The sequence below is a fragment of the Dasypus novemcinctus genome, chromosome 12 (assembly GCF_030445035.2).
Source record: "Dasypus novemcinctus isolate mDasNov1 chromosome 12, mDasNov1.1.hap2, whole genome shotgun sequence".
NCBI classification, from domain to species: Eukaryota; Metazoa; Chordata; class Mammalia; order Cingulata; family Dasypodidae; genus Dasypus; species Dasypus novemcinctus.
Window position 1 is genome coordinate 80,924,272 of NC_080684.1, and position 18,282 is coordinate 80,942,553.

The 18,282-nt window shown below is 35.7% G+C and overlaps 1 protein-coding gene across 3 annotated transcripts in view; it reads left to right on the plus strand.

Annotated features, from left to right (window-relative positions):
• Positions 1-1,975: 1,975 nt before the first annotated feature.
• NEDD1 (NEDD1 gamma-tubulin ring complex targeting factor) overlaps positions 1,976-18,282 on the plus strand; it is a 44,025-nt gene continuing 27,718 nt past the window's right edge. The window contains exons 1-5 of one of the 3 annotated variants that reach the window (XM_058308576.2): positions 1,976-2,077; positions 4,330-4,473; positions 7,259-7,353; positions 10,850-10,966; positions 13,688-13,828. In XM_058308576.2, the coding sequence (XP_058164559.1) occupies positions 4,338-4,473; positions 7,259-7,353; positions 10,850-10,966; positions 13,688-13,828 (489 nt within the window). In that variant the 5' untranslated portion in view covers positions 1,976-2,077; positions 4,330-4,337. Of the gene's footprint in view, positions 2,078-2,609; positions 2,696-3,482; positions 3,504-4,329; positions 4,474-7,258; positions 7,354-10,849; positions 10,967-13,687; positions 13,829-18,282 lie in introns of those variants that run through there. The other 2 variants (XM_058308577.2, XM_058308578.2) reach the window with 2 other exon arrangements.

Sequence of the window (18,282 nt, forward strand, 5' to 3'; positions counted from 1 at the left end):
TTATTGAGAGAATTCTGTTAAAGTCTGCAACAGTAATTATGCATTGTCTTTTCCCCCTTTGTTTCTGGGAGATTTATTCATATATTTTGAACTTCTGCTATTGATCACTTATACTTTTTTTTTTTTGAGAAGTTGTGAGTTTACAGAACAATCATGCATTCCATACAGCACCACACCACCAACACTTTACATTGTTATTGGTCACATATACTTTTAGAATTGATATAGCTTCTGGTTTTATTGATCCTTTCATCATTATGAAACATCTCTTTGTCTCTAGAAATATTCCTTGTCTTAAGGTCTAATTTTGGAAAGTTGAATATGTATGTAATTCATATATTAAAAAGATTTCAACATTTTTCTTCTATTGCTTGTAGACTGTATTATAGAGAACTAAGGAAATGGTATGGACATAGCTACAGAGTAGAACAACCAGGCTGTTTCAGGACCAGTGTGAGGTTTGGTGAGGCTGGAGCACCAGTGGGGGAGAGAGGAACAGAAGTTACCAGTTGGTTTTTTATGCTGTGCTTCAAATCTTGACAGTACAGCATAATTGTTTGGAGCACACAGTCTTTGTAGTCTTATGATCTTGGATTTAACTCTTATTTCTACCACTTATTAACTGTGTGACCTTGGGAAAGTTACTTAACGTCTGTTTCTTCAAATCTAAAAAGGGGACATATAATAGCATATACTTCACGTGTATTTAGAAAGATTACACACACACAGACACATATATGCATACAGTTTGCTCAGCAAACTGTGTTTAATAAATATTTATTATATCATATAAGATACAGAATATAAATTATGTATGTTATATCATATATTGTTTCATATAGTCTACTCTCAATTTTTCTGCTGGCTTCAAATTTTCAGATATTTAGTTAATTGTCTTTTTGTTTTTGAGCTTGCCTTTTCCTCATTTCACCCACTCTCCCTGCCCCACTTCCTTACTCTACTTTCTCAGCTCCCAACTTTTTGTCCCAGACTATGGCCAAAATTGGATTTAGTAAACTCATGAACTATAAACTATACAATTAACGCAGTTTCCCTGTTTGCTGTCTTTCTCCATTTGCCCCTCTTCAGCAATCTCCAAAATTTGACTATAATTTCAACTTCTGTTCTGATAAAAAAAAAACAAAAAAAAAACTCTTACTGGGTTTTCCATTATGGTTGCAAATAATTAGAACTTTGCACCGAATTCAGAACACAACCATTATATACTTGTGATGAAGGAATAATAACAGTTTGCAGAAGAAATGCCCTGTATTTATTATAACCATTCTCAGCAAAAATTGTCAGTAGAGCTTAAAAAGACCACGTTATAGGGGGCGTTTGGAAACAGTTCAGTTTTTCCTATTTCCACTCAGAGAAGCAGCCCCTTCCACATAATTTGCAATGAGATGATGTTCCAAGTCCCAGAGCTCACAGCATTATGTGAAAGAAAAGTCATGGGTTTTGTAGTCGGATAGCTAAGAGACATACTTTTGGGGTCATTTCTTAGCTTTTCTGGGTGTGTTTCCTCATTTGTAAATGCGTAAGATAAGTACTATTATTTGCTCTCCATGGTTTCTTCCTTAGGGAAGACGTTCCCTCGCTCACATCCATATTAATTTACCTTATTATACGTTCTCATATATATATCTTGTAGTTATCCTTTTAAACAGTTGTCATAGCTTCACTTTTCACCTCAGTATGTGATTATCAACTTCAGCCTCCTACACCAAACTAAACTCCACGAGGTGAGGGGCCAAAAGCATCTACTACTCCCCCACGATAAAACTATCACTTGTCCAACAGAGCGCGGGACGCACAGTAGGTCCTCAGCGAACTAAAGCCTGAGGAAGAACAGCTCGGCGTAGTCAGAGCCTGGGCTGGGCGCGTGGAGGGAGCCGCCGAAACAAGCAGCACCCGCCGGGAGCAGGGATTACCTCCCTGGCGGAGGTCGGCCCCGTCCCCTGACGTCAGCGAGGCCGGGACTTCCGGCCGCTGAAGTTTAACAGTCGAGGCGGGAGCCGGAAGCCCAGCTCCGGAGCGGGCCCGGCGCGGTACCCTGTTGTGCCGCCGCGGAGAGGTGAGGTCCGGGAGGGCCCGGGGTTAGCGGGCCGCTCCCCGCTGCGAGCTCGCGCCCCGCCTGAACTCCGCCCGCCGCCCTCAGGCCGCCCCGAAGGCCCCCGGGCGCCGGGCGCCGCCGCCTGCTCCCGGCCGTTGCCGGGCATTGGCGCGGCGGCGCGCTGGGCGCGGAAGTGCCCCGGGGGCGGGAGCCGGGGCCGGGGTCGCACTCGACGCCTGCCACGCCCCTGCACGGCCGAGAGGTCGCCCGGGCCCGTCGGGGAGGGTTGGCGGCTCTGGGGAGCGTGCTGCTCCTGGAAAGTTTGCCCCTTATCCACAAGTTTGTGTCGCTTTTTATAAACCTCTCAAATAGCGCTCGTTTCGCAGTCCCTGAATGCATTTCACGGGGAACACGAGTTGAGCAGTTCCCCGGCACGCGAAGTGCATTTGTAGCGAGTAAAAGTTGGAGAACTTTTGTTTGAGTGTTGTGGAATTGTTTCATTTAGCCGCCATCCCCAACTCCGGGGCCGTCAGTTAATCGCTTTGGCCCCCTGACAGCTAAACTCTCAGTGGGACCCTCGTTGAAAGGCTGAAGCAATACTTCTCTCTTAAATGTGTTCAATTTTCAGAAGACTGTGAGGTAGGTTGGCGGATGGTCCCCTTCTCTGCTGCGCTCTCAGAGAAGGAAACGGACCTTACCTGATTGTCCAAATCACTGTCCCCTAACTCTCGCGCGCAGAGCGCTTGGCCCTGGGGTTTCTGAGCCCTGGCTTCAGTGGTCTTTCCCCTACTCCACACTGCTTAACAGGAATGGTGTAAGAGTGTAGAAGAGAAATCTTTCCGTTATTGTTTACTGCGCTTGGAAATTGCCTTTCCAGCAGGTCATTGTTCCTTGGGTAGAGAACCAAGAGGGCACAAGTTAAGGCACTAAATCCAACCTGTGTCTACATCTCAGCAGGTGACTGACTTAGCACCACGTGTGTCGGATGAATGAAACATAATGAATCACATGAGCACATTTTCTAGTTAACAAAAGTTAGCCTTTTTATAAGCACCTAAAATTTTTCTTTTGTCTCTTGGCAATGAAAGCATTCTATACTTTATTATGTTTGAACTCTGAAATGGGGTATCCGGAACATAAATGTGATGCTTTGTGAACGACGTGGAGATCTTTTTGTGACATCAGTAAGCCTGTGCTCTACTGGTAACACTGTCCCCACTGGGAGGGTCTGGAGGACTGTGTATTTCTGTGCCTTTTCCCTTTCCCTCTCTCCCACGGAAATTTGAGCATTTTTTTTCCTGACCTGTCTTTCTGTTACTACTTGTTGCACATTATTTGCCTAGAGCAGCTTCCCTGCCTTCTGTCTGTGTTTGGGAACATTGTTATAATTATGTTTTTGAATTCTATACTTTAAATAAATAATATGAGTGAGGGTATTTTAGACCAAGTAAGTGCCTTTCCTTTAATCTGCGAAATTTGGAGTTGTTTGGAAAAACTGTGTTGACTAGATTCAGACCTCCAGGAGTGTTAAAAGTTTACAACACTTTCTTTTTAGAAGTTCGAGGTCACCTATCTAACAGTGAGCTTGTTGAGTTCCTAGTGTATGCCAGGACCATTTCAGGACTCTAATAGTAAACAAGTCCCTGCCCTCAGGGATCTTTGTTTCATTTAAGTCTGGAGAGGAAGACATTATGAGAACAAATGAGAATTTCAGGTAGCGATAAGTGCCATGAAAAAAATTAAATGGGGTAATGGGATAGATCTAGAGGGTTACTGGTAAAGGGCTGCTTTAGCATGGAGGTCAGGGAAGGCTGTTCTGAAGAGGAGACAGTTGAGCCTGTATGGATGAGGAGACAGTTGAGCCTTTATGTGAACAATAGGAAGGAGACAGCCATGGGAAATCTTAGGAAAGATCATTCCAGGTAGAGGGGGCAACCAATGCAAAGACACTAGAGGTAAGAATGACCTCAGCTTTTTGCATGAAACAGAAAGAAGGTATGTATGGAACCTGGTGAACCTGGGGAGGAGTGGTAGAAGAGGTACATGGAGGCCAGGTCTCGTAAGACAGGCAAAATGGTTGGGTTTATTTATAATTGCTATGGGGAAGTCATTTGATGGTTCAATTAGGAGAATGATCTGATTCACGTTTTAAAAAGATCATTCTAGCTGCTTTTGTTGAATGCACTGTATGGAACAAAGGTAGACTACTAGAGCCACTTTTTTTTTTGCCAACTCAATTGTTTTTAAAATATGTTGTTTTAAACTGTTTATAGGTGCAGTCATGCAGGAAAACCTCAGATTTGCTTCATCAGGGGATGATATTAAAATATGGGATGCTTCATCTATGACTTTGGTGGATAAGTTCAACCCACACACATCACCAAATGGAATCAGATCAATGTGTTGGAGCAGCAATAGTATCCTTTTTTGTTTGTTTGTTTTAAGGAACCATTTCTTATTAGGCTAAGGAGAACAAAAGTCATTGAGACTTTTGAATATGATCCATGATGAGAAATGTATTTTAGGTTGCTACCAAAGATGGATAGAGTTAAACAATTTAATAGTCCATCATATGAATGTACTCTGATATTTGTTAGATTTCATTTAAAAACATTTCCATTGCAACCCACTATACTGAAAAAAAGAACAAAAAAGGCAAGAAACCACACCTCAGTTACCAGAATCCAGACTGTATTATCAATTGCATTATCAACAGTTTGTTACTGAATCAAATGGAATAAGGTAATGGTGGGCAGAAATTCCAAAAGGTTTTGAAATCAGTGTTTGCATCTACATATGGTATTTGTGTATCTGGTCTGGAAATTAAAGACAGAAATAAAGTAGAAGCAAAAGTTGATAGGGAAGAGTTAAATTGTCCATCACCTCCATGTTTTTCTCTTCCTTTCAATCTGTGATGAAAGTAGTCTCATTTCTTAAACAGAGTGAAATCGTCCGTGTTAGATTTTCCTAAAGCTTTTTATGTTTCTTGTTCCCACCCTCCTTGTCTTAGTAAACTCATAAATGTAGATAAAATAAATGAGGGAGTGAAACCAGTATTTCTTCATCTTGGCACTGTTGATATTTTGAGCTGGTTAATTCCTTCTTGTAGGGGCTATCCTGTGCATTGTAGGATGTCTAGAAGCTTCCTTGGCCTCTATCCAGTAAATGGGTCCCACAGTTGTGACAACCCAAATTATTTTCAGATATTGCCAGGGGTCACCCTGGGAGGCAAAATCACCCCTGGTTGAGAACCACTGCTGTAAACAAAGTATTTACCACCTTCTGGTATATACTTGGCATATTAGAAATTACCATTCTTTTGTGGAACTTGTAACTATACTTATATACTATTTCTTAAGTTTTAACCTATGTTAATACCATACTATTAATATTCTGCTTCCTGATGAAAGTGAAAATATCAAAGCTTTAAAATGACTGATTCATGAACAAAAAATGTTAGTTTTCATGCCCAACCTATTTATTCTTGCAAATATATAACAGAAGTGACAAAATTTTTATTGAAGTTATCGCTTCAACAGTTCTTTTTTTTATATGAAAGAAATAAAATAAATTATGCTTTTGCTCTTGTTCAAATCCATGGTGAAGTGACTACAGTTTTGAAGGACTGCAGATTGGTAGGTATGTGGTAGGGAGAAATTTTTAAAGAGAGTGACAAGTATGTGAAGTTGCTGCTCTCTTCATTTAGATTTTCATTATGCTTAAATCTTAATTTTTCCTGGTACTTCTATATAAAATAAAAGTAAAAATTCTTAATAGGATTTAATGTTTTGTGTTTAGTTTTGATCTAAGAAGTTCTGTGGGAGTTTACATTTCTATTGAAAAACTGACATGAGTGTAAAGTTGTGCCTATATGACTTTTGGAAATTGATCTCATTTCTTTGTAATTTTCATGTATGAGTGCATGTACACTGTAAACTTTCATATAATCTTATTCTTATTGAAGCTTTGAATCCTTCCATGGAGGCTGGTTACTAAAGAACACAGAGACCCAAGACTCAGGGTTGGGTCCATTTAGCACAGACTCTGAAATGGGGGAAATGGTGAAGTGCCAGGGAGATAAGTTCTCTTTCTGTGCTTTGGTCCTGTAGGTATGTTCTTCACTTTCTCCTGACTTCTAAAACTATGAGAAATAAAAAGAGTAACTACATTACCCTCTCATATTATCTTTCTTCATTCCTTTTCTATATTTTAAGAAGACAACTAATAGAAACAGAAGAAGCAAGGAAAGGGAAATAATTTCTTTTTCTTAGTGCTATACTGTTTAGGTGGAAATGATTTTGTTTGAATCATACATCATAATAAAATTACAATCCATGGTCTGTTCATAAATATCTAAATGTAATATACACCATTCGAAAGTAATATAGTTAGGATTCTTAAAGAGTGTCTGGTTAGCTTTTCTTCATTGCTTCTACTCTCAGACTCTGGCTAAAAAAGCGTACATTTCAACTTCTAGTATTTTAATTTGTTACTGATTCCCAAAATCAGAATCTTATTTTTGGTTATGTTATCGTATCTAACCATTTTAGTTTTAATATAATTTTTTTGTGTTTATTGATTGTTTCATTTATAATTTATGTAAAATTTTAAATTAAAATGTATTTAAATTTAAATGTAAAGAGTTAAAAATTTTTTCATAATAAACAGTTGCTGCTACGCTTATTTTTATTTGCTATATTTACTGTAATATTCATTCGTAATACATTTAATGTTGAAACATTCTATCAGAAAAATTTCAGTCCTGAGAAAATACCAGGCTTTGTTATATTTCAGTGGGAATATAGGAAATTAATGAGGGTTTTTCTTTCCTAGCTTAAATTGATACCAAGTACTAAGTGGTTAAATATCTTGAACAGTTTTTATTGATGAAAAGGCTGTTTGATATTTGCTGATGCTGCTTTTATCGTACTTTCCTTTTTGAAGGATGAAATTAGACCTTCTGGCCTTCTCTTTGAAAATGACTTTCAAGTGTTAGCAAAGCCAGAAAGGATAATTCTTTCCTGTACTTTAGTAAAGAGAATTAGTCTTAGAAATTAGTAACCTGAGCCATTTTTGAGTACTAATGTGTAAGCTGTATTCATTTGCATTTTCTCAGTATGCTTACTTTTATCATCCCAACTCTTTCAATAATCTGCTAGAGATAGTCATGAATTGTTTGATCCTCCATAACTCTTCCTTTAGATAACTTCCTAGTGACAGCATCTTCCAGTGGCGACAAAATAGTTGTTTCAAGTTGCAAGTGTAAACCTGTTCCACTTTTAGAGCTAGCTGAAGGGGTAAGTTTTAACTGATTTTTTTTAACCTTTTAAAATGTTGGTTCTGTTTGGGTGGTAATTACTTATTTATCGTGGTTCTCAAACTAAATGTATAGCTGTTTAAAAGCATCATTCTTAAGCTAAAAATAAGATAGGATCACTTAAAGGAGAGGTAGGTGTGCTTTGTTTGAACACTTACAGGTAAATAATACTGGATCCTAGGGGTGCCTTCAAGGGCTTAGATATTGGTTCCCTGTCTCCCCTCTATGCGAGTGTCCCTGCTGTTGCTGTCTTTTTTGGGACTTGTGTCCTACTTAGGTCCTTTGCTCAGAGTTGTTGGGCTTTTCTTGTCTTCCTAAATTGACCTGACATCCTGGGTCCTAATGATATAGCCCTACCCTTTCTGATGTTAGGCTCTGAACCATCAGCAAAACTCTGCCCACCAGTACTAAGGCTCTCCCTGGTTCTGCTTGAATAGGGTGGCTTTGTCAAAATAAGTTTCGATTCCAGAGTATTTAAATGAAGCTCTCACTGTGTATGGTTTCCTTATGCTTTTGTTTTATGCTAATCCCTCTGATTCAGAATAATACTGGCTTCCAATTACATGCTCTCCTTGAAAGCTGTTTCTTTTAAAAATAAGAAGATCTAAATAAAAGGCTATGAGTAATTGATAGCTTGTTATTTTAGTTTCAAAGTGTTTATAGCAGATACTAAGTAATTATGAATTGTCATGATTTTACATCTTCGGATAGGTAAGTTAGCCCAGTTAGAAAGAAAACAGCAGGAAAACAGAATAGGAGCTCATCTAGTTTAAAGAGGAGTTATGATTCCTTTTGACCTGTCCTAAAGGCCCACTGGTGCACCTGAGCCTGAGGTCCAGCCCAGGATGGTGGAAGTTAGGGCAGAGAGAATATTTGCTAGTCAGTCTGCCTGTTCAAGCTGAGTTAACTAAAAGTGGTTGAAAAAACTTCTTAGTCCTCTTTTGATCTTCAGATCCTGTCACAGATAGACAATAAATATTTGTTGAATTAAATGGTAACACCAAAACAATTTTGATTTCCACCCTCACTACTCTATTTCTCTTGCCTATTTGTTACTTTTATATATTCTGCCTCACCGATCAGATATTCACAAGCAGGACACAATTCCAAGGATTTGGGAATTTTCACATTTGTTGCTATAATTTTTAGTCCTCTTTCCCACAATTTGGAAATCACACCAGAGTGCAGGTAAATGAAAGGTCATTATAGTATAATTTTGAATCTGGTTTTAAAAGGTAAATATGTTGCAAACTTTTCTTCTTTAACCTTTATGAGTAATTTATTATAACACTGATTGTTACATATTAGTGTGTCAACTTATGTTTCATAAGCCCCAAGTCCTTTTACTCATGTGTTCATTTGAAGTATTAGATTTTTCTTACTTGAGAAAATATGATTTGATCTTAGTTATCTTAAAATTATTTTTACAGTGGAACTTAGTTTCATATTTGTTTTCTTTGGTTTTGCATTCTACTTCTTTAAAGTAGACAGATTGGTATTAATTATATTATAATGGCTTTGATAGGCTACTAAGTAACCTAGAGATTTGGCCACATGTTGTTTTTAGATTTAAAAAATTGCACCCATTGCCTTGTGTCTTGGGGCACAGGATTCTGATAATAACCACGCAATTTCCATGAATTATTTAAGTTCATTAGCTACATTAATAATACATTAACATTAAAAAGATCTATCATCAGAGTAAGAATTTTCTCTGAGTATGAATTTTGCTCTGAGCCTTTAAGAATAATTTAAGAGTTGTTTTTGACTTTCAGAATCCCAGTGTATCAATCTTTTGATGAAAGTTATCCTTGTCTACTTTATTTAAAGGTTATTTTGACAGTTCTTAGCAAATTGTCCTGGTTTGCAGTGATAACCTGGTTCTGAGTCTCATTATTAGTCTACTTAGACCGAAGTCAGTTCCTATTATATAGTGCCTACAAGAGAATTATAGCAACTATACCGAAACATGGATGTTATGTGCCTTCTTCTACTTTATGTGTTGGTTAGTACTCTTGGGTCAAAATTTCAGAGCTGCAAGCAACCTTTGGTAATCCAGTGGGAAAGGGAAAGGGGCCATCTGCACCCTTTTAAGAATCTGGTGCTCTCCTAAGCCGAGGATGTTTTTGAGATGGATGGACTCTCAAGATAAGAATAGTAGTTCTAGTCCTTACCCTTTACTTTCCAGGTGAAGAAACTGAGGCTCAGAAAGGTGGAATGACTTGCCTAAACCTCAGTACCTTACCTTTTAACTACAGTATAAAATATCCACTTTGGAATTCATTTCTCTGATTTCTTTCATTTGCATTCAACTTGAGATAACAATTAATGTGACTACATATCCATCTGTAGGTTACATAGAAAACAATATGCAACATTGTATTCTGTGTAGTATAATTACTGATGGCATCACCAGAGAGATGACACTCACTGTGAGAAGAACTTGATGAAGGCCTCTGTATTTTTAACCATTTATTCTATAAGTATTTCTTGAGCATGAATATGATCTTTGCTCTAATGAGGCTGACTTTCTGGTGGGAGATAGGCAATAAGCTAGTAAAAATACCCAAATAGTGTAATTTTTGTATGCAGAACTAAAATAAGATATTGCAATAGCAAGTTATATTAGGTGACTGAGAGAGGTCTCCTGAAGAGGAAGCATTTTTGTTGAAATTTATTGACCAAAAGAAGCCATCTAGCCAAAGTTTGGGGGAAATTAGCTTTCCAGGCAAGGAGAATAGACATGTATAAGCCTTGCAGTAAATACATGTACGAGATTGTTATGTTTAAGGAATGGAAAGAAGTGAGCTTGCCTAGGGAATTAGTGACTGAGGAAGAAGGCAGGAAGTAGGCAGGGGCCAGGTGAAGAGGACTTTGAAAGCTAGGTTAATTAGTTTGGAATTTATTCTAGGTGTGATTGGAAGCCACTGAAGGTTTCTAAACAGGAAGAGACATGATCTGATTTACATTATTTTAAAGAGCACCCTACTGTGGAGGATGGAATGTAAGGAAGTAGAGGTGAAAGCAGGAAAACAGAAAATTGCTGTTGTGGTCCCAGCAAGTTTTGGATTAGGCTACAGGTAGTAGTGCTAGAGAAAGGTGGGCCCATGTGGGATTTATTTCAGGTTTTATGGGGGGATATTAAGGACAAGTAATCCCTGAGGAGGGCCAAGGCTTGCTGGCCACCCCACCTCTAGCTGTTTCCTAAGTTTCTTCTGTCACCTCCATTCTATGGAAAGAAAACACAAATCTTTTTTATTTCTTAAAGGCTTTTTGAACCCCTTTTAAGTTGTGTTATTTAGTTGAATCATGCGAAAGATGATGAGAGGTGAATCCTTAACATAAGTATTAGCGTGTTTATGACATATAATTCAGCAAATATTTATCAGTGCTTACTAAGTGTTGGATGACACCTGAAAGTTAGCTCTGTGCTCCCATTAAGTTAAAATAACGTGCTTTTTTTCTTATGTTAATAGCAAAAACAGACATGTGTCAATTTAAATTCCACATCTATGTATTTGGTAAGCGGAGGCCTAAATAAAACTGTTAATATTTGGGATTTAAAATCAAAAAGAGTTCATCGGTCTCTTAAGGTAAGCAACTTGGTTTTTTATCCTTACAGAAATGAGTATCTCACAGTGTTTGTAGAGAAGTTACCAAACTTCTCTTTTAATTTTGAATTTTTATAATTGTGTGCCTGTATTTCCACCTTGGTAATGAAGTATTTTCTGAAGTAATTTACTATTTATAATTAATGTTTTTTAAAATAGTTAACTTTTTACAGTTTTGGAAAATAAAAATATTCATCACATGCAAGCCTCTGGATATGATACTGCTTTTGGAATTCTGCTTTTCATTATTGCGTCCTTTTAATGTTTAGAAGTTATTTTAATTTTTATATCTTTTGAAAGAGTCTTGGTATAGAAAATTTTAAACACACATACACATCCACGCACACATACATGTACATATACATATATACATACATATACACATATACAACCTAGAAAGAATCTCCATTAACTCATCACCCATGATCTCATCATCTGACGTCAATAAGATCAACCCATGGCCAATATTGTCTTATATATACCCTCACCTACTCTCTGATTCTCCCACCCCCAAATTATTTTGAAACAAATTCCAGACATCATCATTTTGTTATATGTCTTAATGTTTTTGAGTTTTATTAGGGAGATGGTGTATAGAAGAATGGCTTTCTCTTAGCAAAGGTGAAATATAATCCTATAATTGCTGCTTAAAATAGTATCTTTGGAAATTCATTAGCTAAGCTTTAAAGAATCTTTAAAATTTCTGTTGTGGAAAAATGGGTACTTGAAAAGTTGCCAATGCTGAGAATAGTTAACATTTATTGAGTTCTTTGATATTTTAGCCACTGTGCTTAAAATGTGTTCTTTTTTTTTAATGTCAACTGTTTTGCAAAGCAGGTAGTAGTATTCTTGTACACCAATAGAGAAATGGAGGCTCAGTGATATTAAAAATTTATTTAATGTCAAAGAAGTAGTAAGTGGCAAAGATGAGATGCAAACTCAGATATTATTTGTTGTTTGGTCTTTGCAATTATAAAATATCTGAAATCAGATTATATAGAGGAATATAACATCCATGAATGGGGAGTATCTTAACTAGGATTACGTAAGATTGGAGGAAGTAGTGACCAGTTTATACATATCTTAGGAGCATCACTTACCCTTATCCTTCCTTATTGCACGGCAAAATTCAGCTCAGATTTCCCAATTAACCCAGATATTTTTTCTCTTGTCATTGTTTGAAACTCTTAGAGTGCTTTATTCCTCCATTCATTCAGTTAACAAATATCTGACTAATTGTGACAGTTGGGAAATCTTTTCTTTCACATTTGGATCCATTCTTACAGTACTTTCCTTGGTGACTTAGCACAATTTTCAATCCCTGGTAGGTGGTTAGGAAATGTTTACTGAATGACTGATTTCCCACAGTTGAAATAAGTAAGATACTTGCCTCTTCACAAAGTTGTAGAAATTGTATTGGACTCCAAGTTCTTAATTTCCCAAATGGGAATGATGCACAAAATGTCTGCTATTCCTTTTTTCTTCTAATCAGACATGTTTTCCTTGGGATAGCAATTTTTCTTTGATTTAGAAAAGAAATAAAATAGAAAGAAACTTTTTCCAAAAAATATCTGAAGGACCTTTTGAAAAAGTGTAATATAAGTTGAATATGATGGCTACTATTTTGGTATTATGTTAATCTACTTATTAGACCCAAAGTTTAGGTTGTTTATATTATTAAAAATTTTACTCCTAACGCTGACCATTTTTTTATGCTTTTACTAGACATCTCTAATTTGATGTTGGAAAACATAGTTCTTGTGAATTCAATTTGTTTAAAACCAAGCTTTTATTTCCCTAAAGAGTATTCTCATTTGGATTTGGGAGGCAACCCAATATGGTGGGAGGAGTATAGACCTGTAGTTGAATCCTGGCTTCCCTTCTTAGCAGTTAATGTCTGCTTAGGCAGGTCTTTTAACCTTCCTGTTCCTCATGCCCCTCCTCTATAAAATGGAGACAATGACCTTGTCTCTCAATTGTTCTAAGTGTTAAATGTTAACATATCTAAAGCTCCCAGCACTAGTAGGTACTCAACAAATAGAAGGAGCTACTATTACCTCTCAAACATACCTTGCTCATTCTGGCTTTCAGGATTTCGATTTTTGCTCTCCTATTTTGGAGTGTCTGTTTCCTCCCCCTCCCCTAATCTGTCTCCTATCTTTTCTTTATCGCTGAACTCAAGCTTTATGTCTTCCATAGAGCTTCTTCTGTGAAACCAGTTTACAGTAATAGCTCTTTCCTTTCCTCTGTCATTTTGCCTCTACCATTCATTTTGTATTCGCTCTGCCATTTTTATGTTAGTTTAAACATCCTCTTTTTTCAAGTGAAGTGTAATACTCTGCAGGGCAGGGACTCTCGTAACAGTCAACTTTAAATAAATGTTTCTTGCCAGGGAAGTAATTTCTTTAAGATAGATATAATGCCATTTAGAAAATTTCCTTTCCATACTGTCTCTTGGAAGACTTTCAGAGTGCCTAACCATTATTATGGTTATCAAAAAGAAATCTTTGTTCCCTGAGAAGACTTGATGTTGATCAGATAGTCTACCACTTGAGTACAAAAATTTTTTAGGTTATTCTAGGAAAATGTTAAAGCAAATATTAGATTGATAGTTACATAATATTTGATATTTACAAAAACATGAAAATGAGCTGTTCAACTGATGATTATGTGGGACTGTACTTACTTTCATTTCTTTTTTAGGATCATAAAGATGAAGTAACTTGTGTAACATATAATTGGAATGATTGCTATGTTGCTTCTGGGTCTCTGAGTGGTGAAATTATTTTGCACAGTGTAACCACTAATTTGTCTAGTACTCCTTTTGGCCATGGTAATAACCAGGTACAGTATGGGTTTATTAAAAATAAAGTTGATAAGATAGATTTTGAGCTATCTTACATAAAATAATGATTTGTTTTTTGAATTTTAAAATGTTTAACTATACAATTAACTTGCTTGAGAAACTTACACCTTGCTAGTTTTCAGGGAAAGCATTTAAAAATGTTCACCTAAAATCTCATTTATTGTAGATAATAGTACTTAGATGAGTTTGATTATGCCAATGAATAGTCACATCCTCCTAGAACATAACTATATATTACAGAATACAAATTGTCGTTAATAGGTTAAGTCTAAAACATGGATATTAGTCTTTCTGTGTCATTGCTACAGAAATGCTGCATAGTTAAAACTGTCAGCTGTGAGAGAGAGAACTTACGTGCAGAAATACTCTTTGTAGTGGACATGGGATAATTGAGTGAGTGTGTTGGGGCACAGGGTAATTGAGGAAATTTTTTTTTTTTTAAGTATGTGATTGGTAAAATATCAAAACTCTTCATACATTTCAGGTTAATTACAGGACTAGGGAACTTTTTTTAAAGGGGAAATTGGTCCACTCAATGGTTTTCTTTAGTAAAAAATTAGTCTATTAATTCTTAAAAGAATAAAATTAGTTTTTCAAAAAATCTAATGCTCGACTCACTTTCCATAAAATTCTCTACAAAAATTTCCACTGAGGTGCAGCTTCTTTTATTCGTTACTTTTTATTGTAATTGCTCTGGCGATAACTATTATCAGAGAAAGTATGTGAGATCTTATTTTTGGAAAGCAGTTTTTTAAATAATTTCAATAGTATTTATGTAGTGTTTGAAAAAATATAATGGCTATTAAAATATATAAAAAATAGTCTCTTCTCAAGTTTTATATAAATTAGGAGGGAAATAAAAGAGATCTATACATATAAATGGTATTATGGGAGATTGATATAAAATAGTATTATGATTTAGAACAATTTAGAAAAAAATATATGATTGGGAATAAAATAGGGGAAATGGAAGAAGGGAGATTTTCAACTGGGTCTAAGATTGATTTTTGTCATTTTTTACTATGGCAATATAAACTAACTTCTAATTACCAGTTATTTGTATTAGGGTGAGTTCTTTACTTGCCCACATTAAAACTGGAAACATGTCTTGTTTCTTTGTCCTCACACTATTGTCCAGTATAGCCCTACATGGAATAGATGCTCAATAAAGACATGAATGGTTGAATACATTTAGAGATGATAGATTTGTGTGTGTGTGTGTGTTATTATGAACCAAATATATTGTGTAACATATTGTATGATAAAAAAAATTAATATATATCCAGTACATTTAATTGAGAAATGTATGTTTTTATTCAATTGTTTTTCTTTTAAATTATTACTTATATTTTCAATTATTTTTTTACTTTTTTAAATTGATAAATAGATCACACAAAACGTTACATTAAAAAAACATAAGAGGTTCCCATATACCCCACCCCCACCCCCCGCCCCCCGCTGCTCCTCCCACATCACCAGCCCCTTTCATCGCATTTGGTGAATACACCCTGGAGCACTGCCACACCATATGGACTGTAGTTTACATTATAGTTCACACTCTCCCCCAGTCCATCCAGTGAGTTATGGCAGAATAAATAATGTACTGCATCTGTCCCTGAAATATCATTCAGGACAACTCCCAGGTTTTGAAAATGCCCCATATCACACCTCTTCCTCCCTTTCCCTGCCCTCAGCAACTCACATGGCCACCATCTCCACATCAGTGATACAATTTCTTCCATTGCTAGAGTCACAACAGTTCTGTAGTAGAAGGGATGATAGATTTTAATAGTATAATATAGAACTTTAGAAGAGTGATATTTTATATGGAGGAAATCATGTGAACAAAACACGGAGAAAGGAAAATGTATAGGATTTAGATAGGGAGCGGTGTGAGAAATGATTGGAGAGGTAAGTATGTTCATAGTGTTCATGTTGAACTTTAAATGCAAGACTAAATATTTGATCTATTTTAGAAGGCATTTAGGCAACCAGTCAGAATTTTTTATTAGTTGAATGTAAGAATCATAGAACTATATGTAAGAATCATTGAACTATAAAAAAAGACTCTAAAAGTACTCTCACTTTTTGAATTTTATGAATGAGGTTAAGTGATTTGCCACAGAGATGAGTTTTAAAATGTATTACTATTATCATAAAATTAAGAAATTATGTTTTGTTTTTGTGATTCCTTTTCTGTTTATTTGTATTTTGATAGCGCAAGCATGAAGTCTAAGCCAATAGACTTTGGAAGTATTATGAAAAAATTGCACTTAGTGTTCAGAGGAAACTAATTTTTTTTTTTAATAGTAAAAGCATACAAACTTAGGTCTATAAATTCTAGGCTGACTTTTCCATAACATAAAATTTAGGTCAAGAATAAGAATATTACTTCGCACTTTCTCATTAAAACCAGGCATGAAGGAATATTGCTAAAAATACAAGATTTTGTTAAAGGCTTTGGCCTAATTATGTGTATATATTTAAATTTTTAAAAATTGATATATAACTGTCTTAGTTTACCTGAGCTGATATCACAATATCACACAGTGAGGTGGCAAAAACAATGGGAATTTATTATCTCACAGTTTTGGAGGCTAGAAGACTTGCTTTCTTCCCGAAGACTAGCCATTCTTGCGTTGGCTGCTGGCAATCTTTGAGGTTTCTTGGCTGTCTCACATATGGTGATGTTCTCTCCTTTCTCTTAGTTTTTGAGTTCTGAGTTCTTTTTATAAAACCTCCAGTAATCTCAGTTAAGAACCACCCTCATTCAGTTGGGCCACACCTTAAAATTGTTAATAGATCCTGTTTGTATGGGTTCACACCCACAAGAAGGAGGATTAAGTTTAAGAACATGTCCAAATTGGGGTTCATTAATCAGTTTATCATAGATTTATGTATAATAAAGTGCATATACCTTAAGTGTACAGCTTGATGAAGTTTTATATTTACATATAATTGTATAACTAACCAATATCAAGATATAGAACATTTCCAGCATGCCAATGTCTTGAAGATATTTTCCTCTGTTTTCACTAGAAGCTTTATTGTGTAACTCTCCTCATTTAGGTCTGTTCTGATCCATTCCAAATTAATTTTTGTTTATGGTGTCAGTTCAGGGTCAGTTCATCATGTGGATATCCAGAATTGCTCCAGAATAATTTTTGCAAACAACTTTTATTCACTGAAATAAATAGTGCCTTCATTGTAAAACTGGTAACTGTCTGTAAAACTGTATGTTAACTAGTCATTCTGTTTTGTTCCACTATCTAATTGACTATTCTTGATCTAATATCATACTGTCTTCATTACTGTAGCTTTGTGGTAAGTCTTGATACTTAGTAGTATAATTTCTTCCAACTTTGCTTTGACTATTTTAAGCCCTTTGCATTTCTATATGAATTTTAGAAACAGCTTGCAGGCTTATATAAAAATTCTTGTGGGATTTTATTGGATCTCTGGGTCAAATTAAGGACTACTTAATCATGAAAAATAATGATTCTTCCAATCTCACTCACTCCCCATGTATTTAAGCCATCTTTAATTTCTTTCAGTAATGTTTTAATATTTATTGCAGAGGTCTTACATATCTTTTGTTTTATTTATTGCTATGTATTTGATGTTTTTGATATTATAAATTATATTTTTTATTGTTAAATTTTACTTTCCAATTCTGTGTCACTGGTGTACAGGAATGTAGTTGATATTTGTATATTGTCCTTGTATCCAGCAATCCTGCTAAATTCACTTATTAGTTCTTAGTTTGTATATTGTTTTGCACTTAGAATGTACTCAATCATGTCATCTGTGAATAATGACTGTTTTATTTCCTCGTTTGCAATCTTTATAGGCTTTATTTCTTTTTCTTACTTTATTGCATTGAGTAGGCTCTTCAGTATGGTGTTGAATAGAAGTAGTAGTAGTGGATATCCACGTTTTGTTCCCAAATTCAGAAAGAGGTATTCGCATTTCACCACAGAGCATGATAGTGACTGTAGGGTTTTTTGTAGATATCCTTTATCATATGAGAGTGGATTGTATTATTCTTTGCTTATGTGGTTAATATTTACCATATATGTTAGAAATTTTAAACCATTTAGCTTCTGTAATTAGCTTGTTTGTTTTTTTAAATCCATGCTGTCAGCCTGTATCTTTTGGTTGGGGAGTTTAATCCAGTCACATTCAGAAATATTACTGTAAACACATTTCTACCATTTTATTCTTTGGTTTTCATATGTCCTCTCATATTTTTGTCTGTCATTTTAGTCTTTTGGTATTCCTTTCTGCTATTCTTGCCTTCTACACTCTCTCCTCCAAGCCTCTCTTTCCTGTGTTTTTTTTTTGGACTGTAAGGTTCCCTTTAATACTTATTGCAAAGGCAGATTCTTTTTTACAAACTCTTAATTTCTCTTGATTTGTGAATATTTTAAAC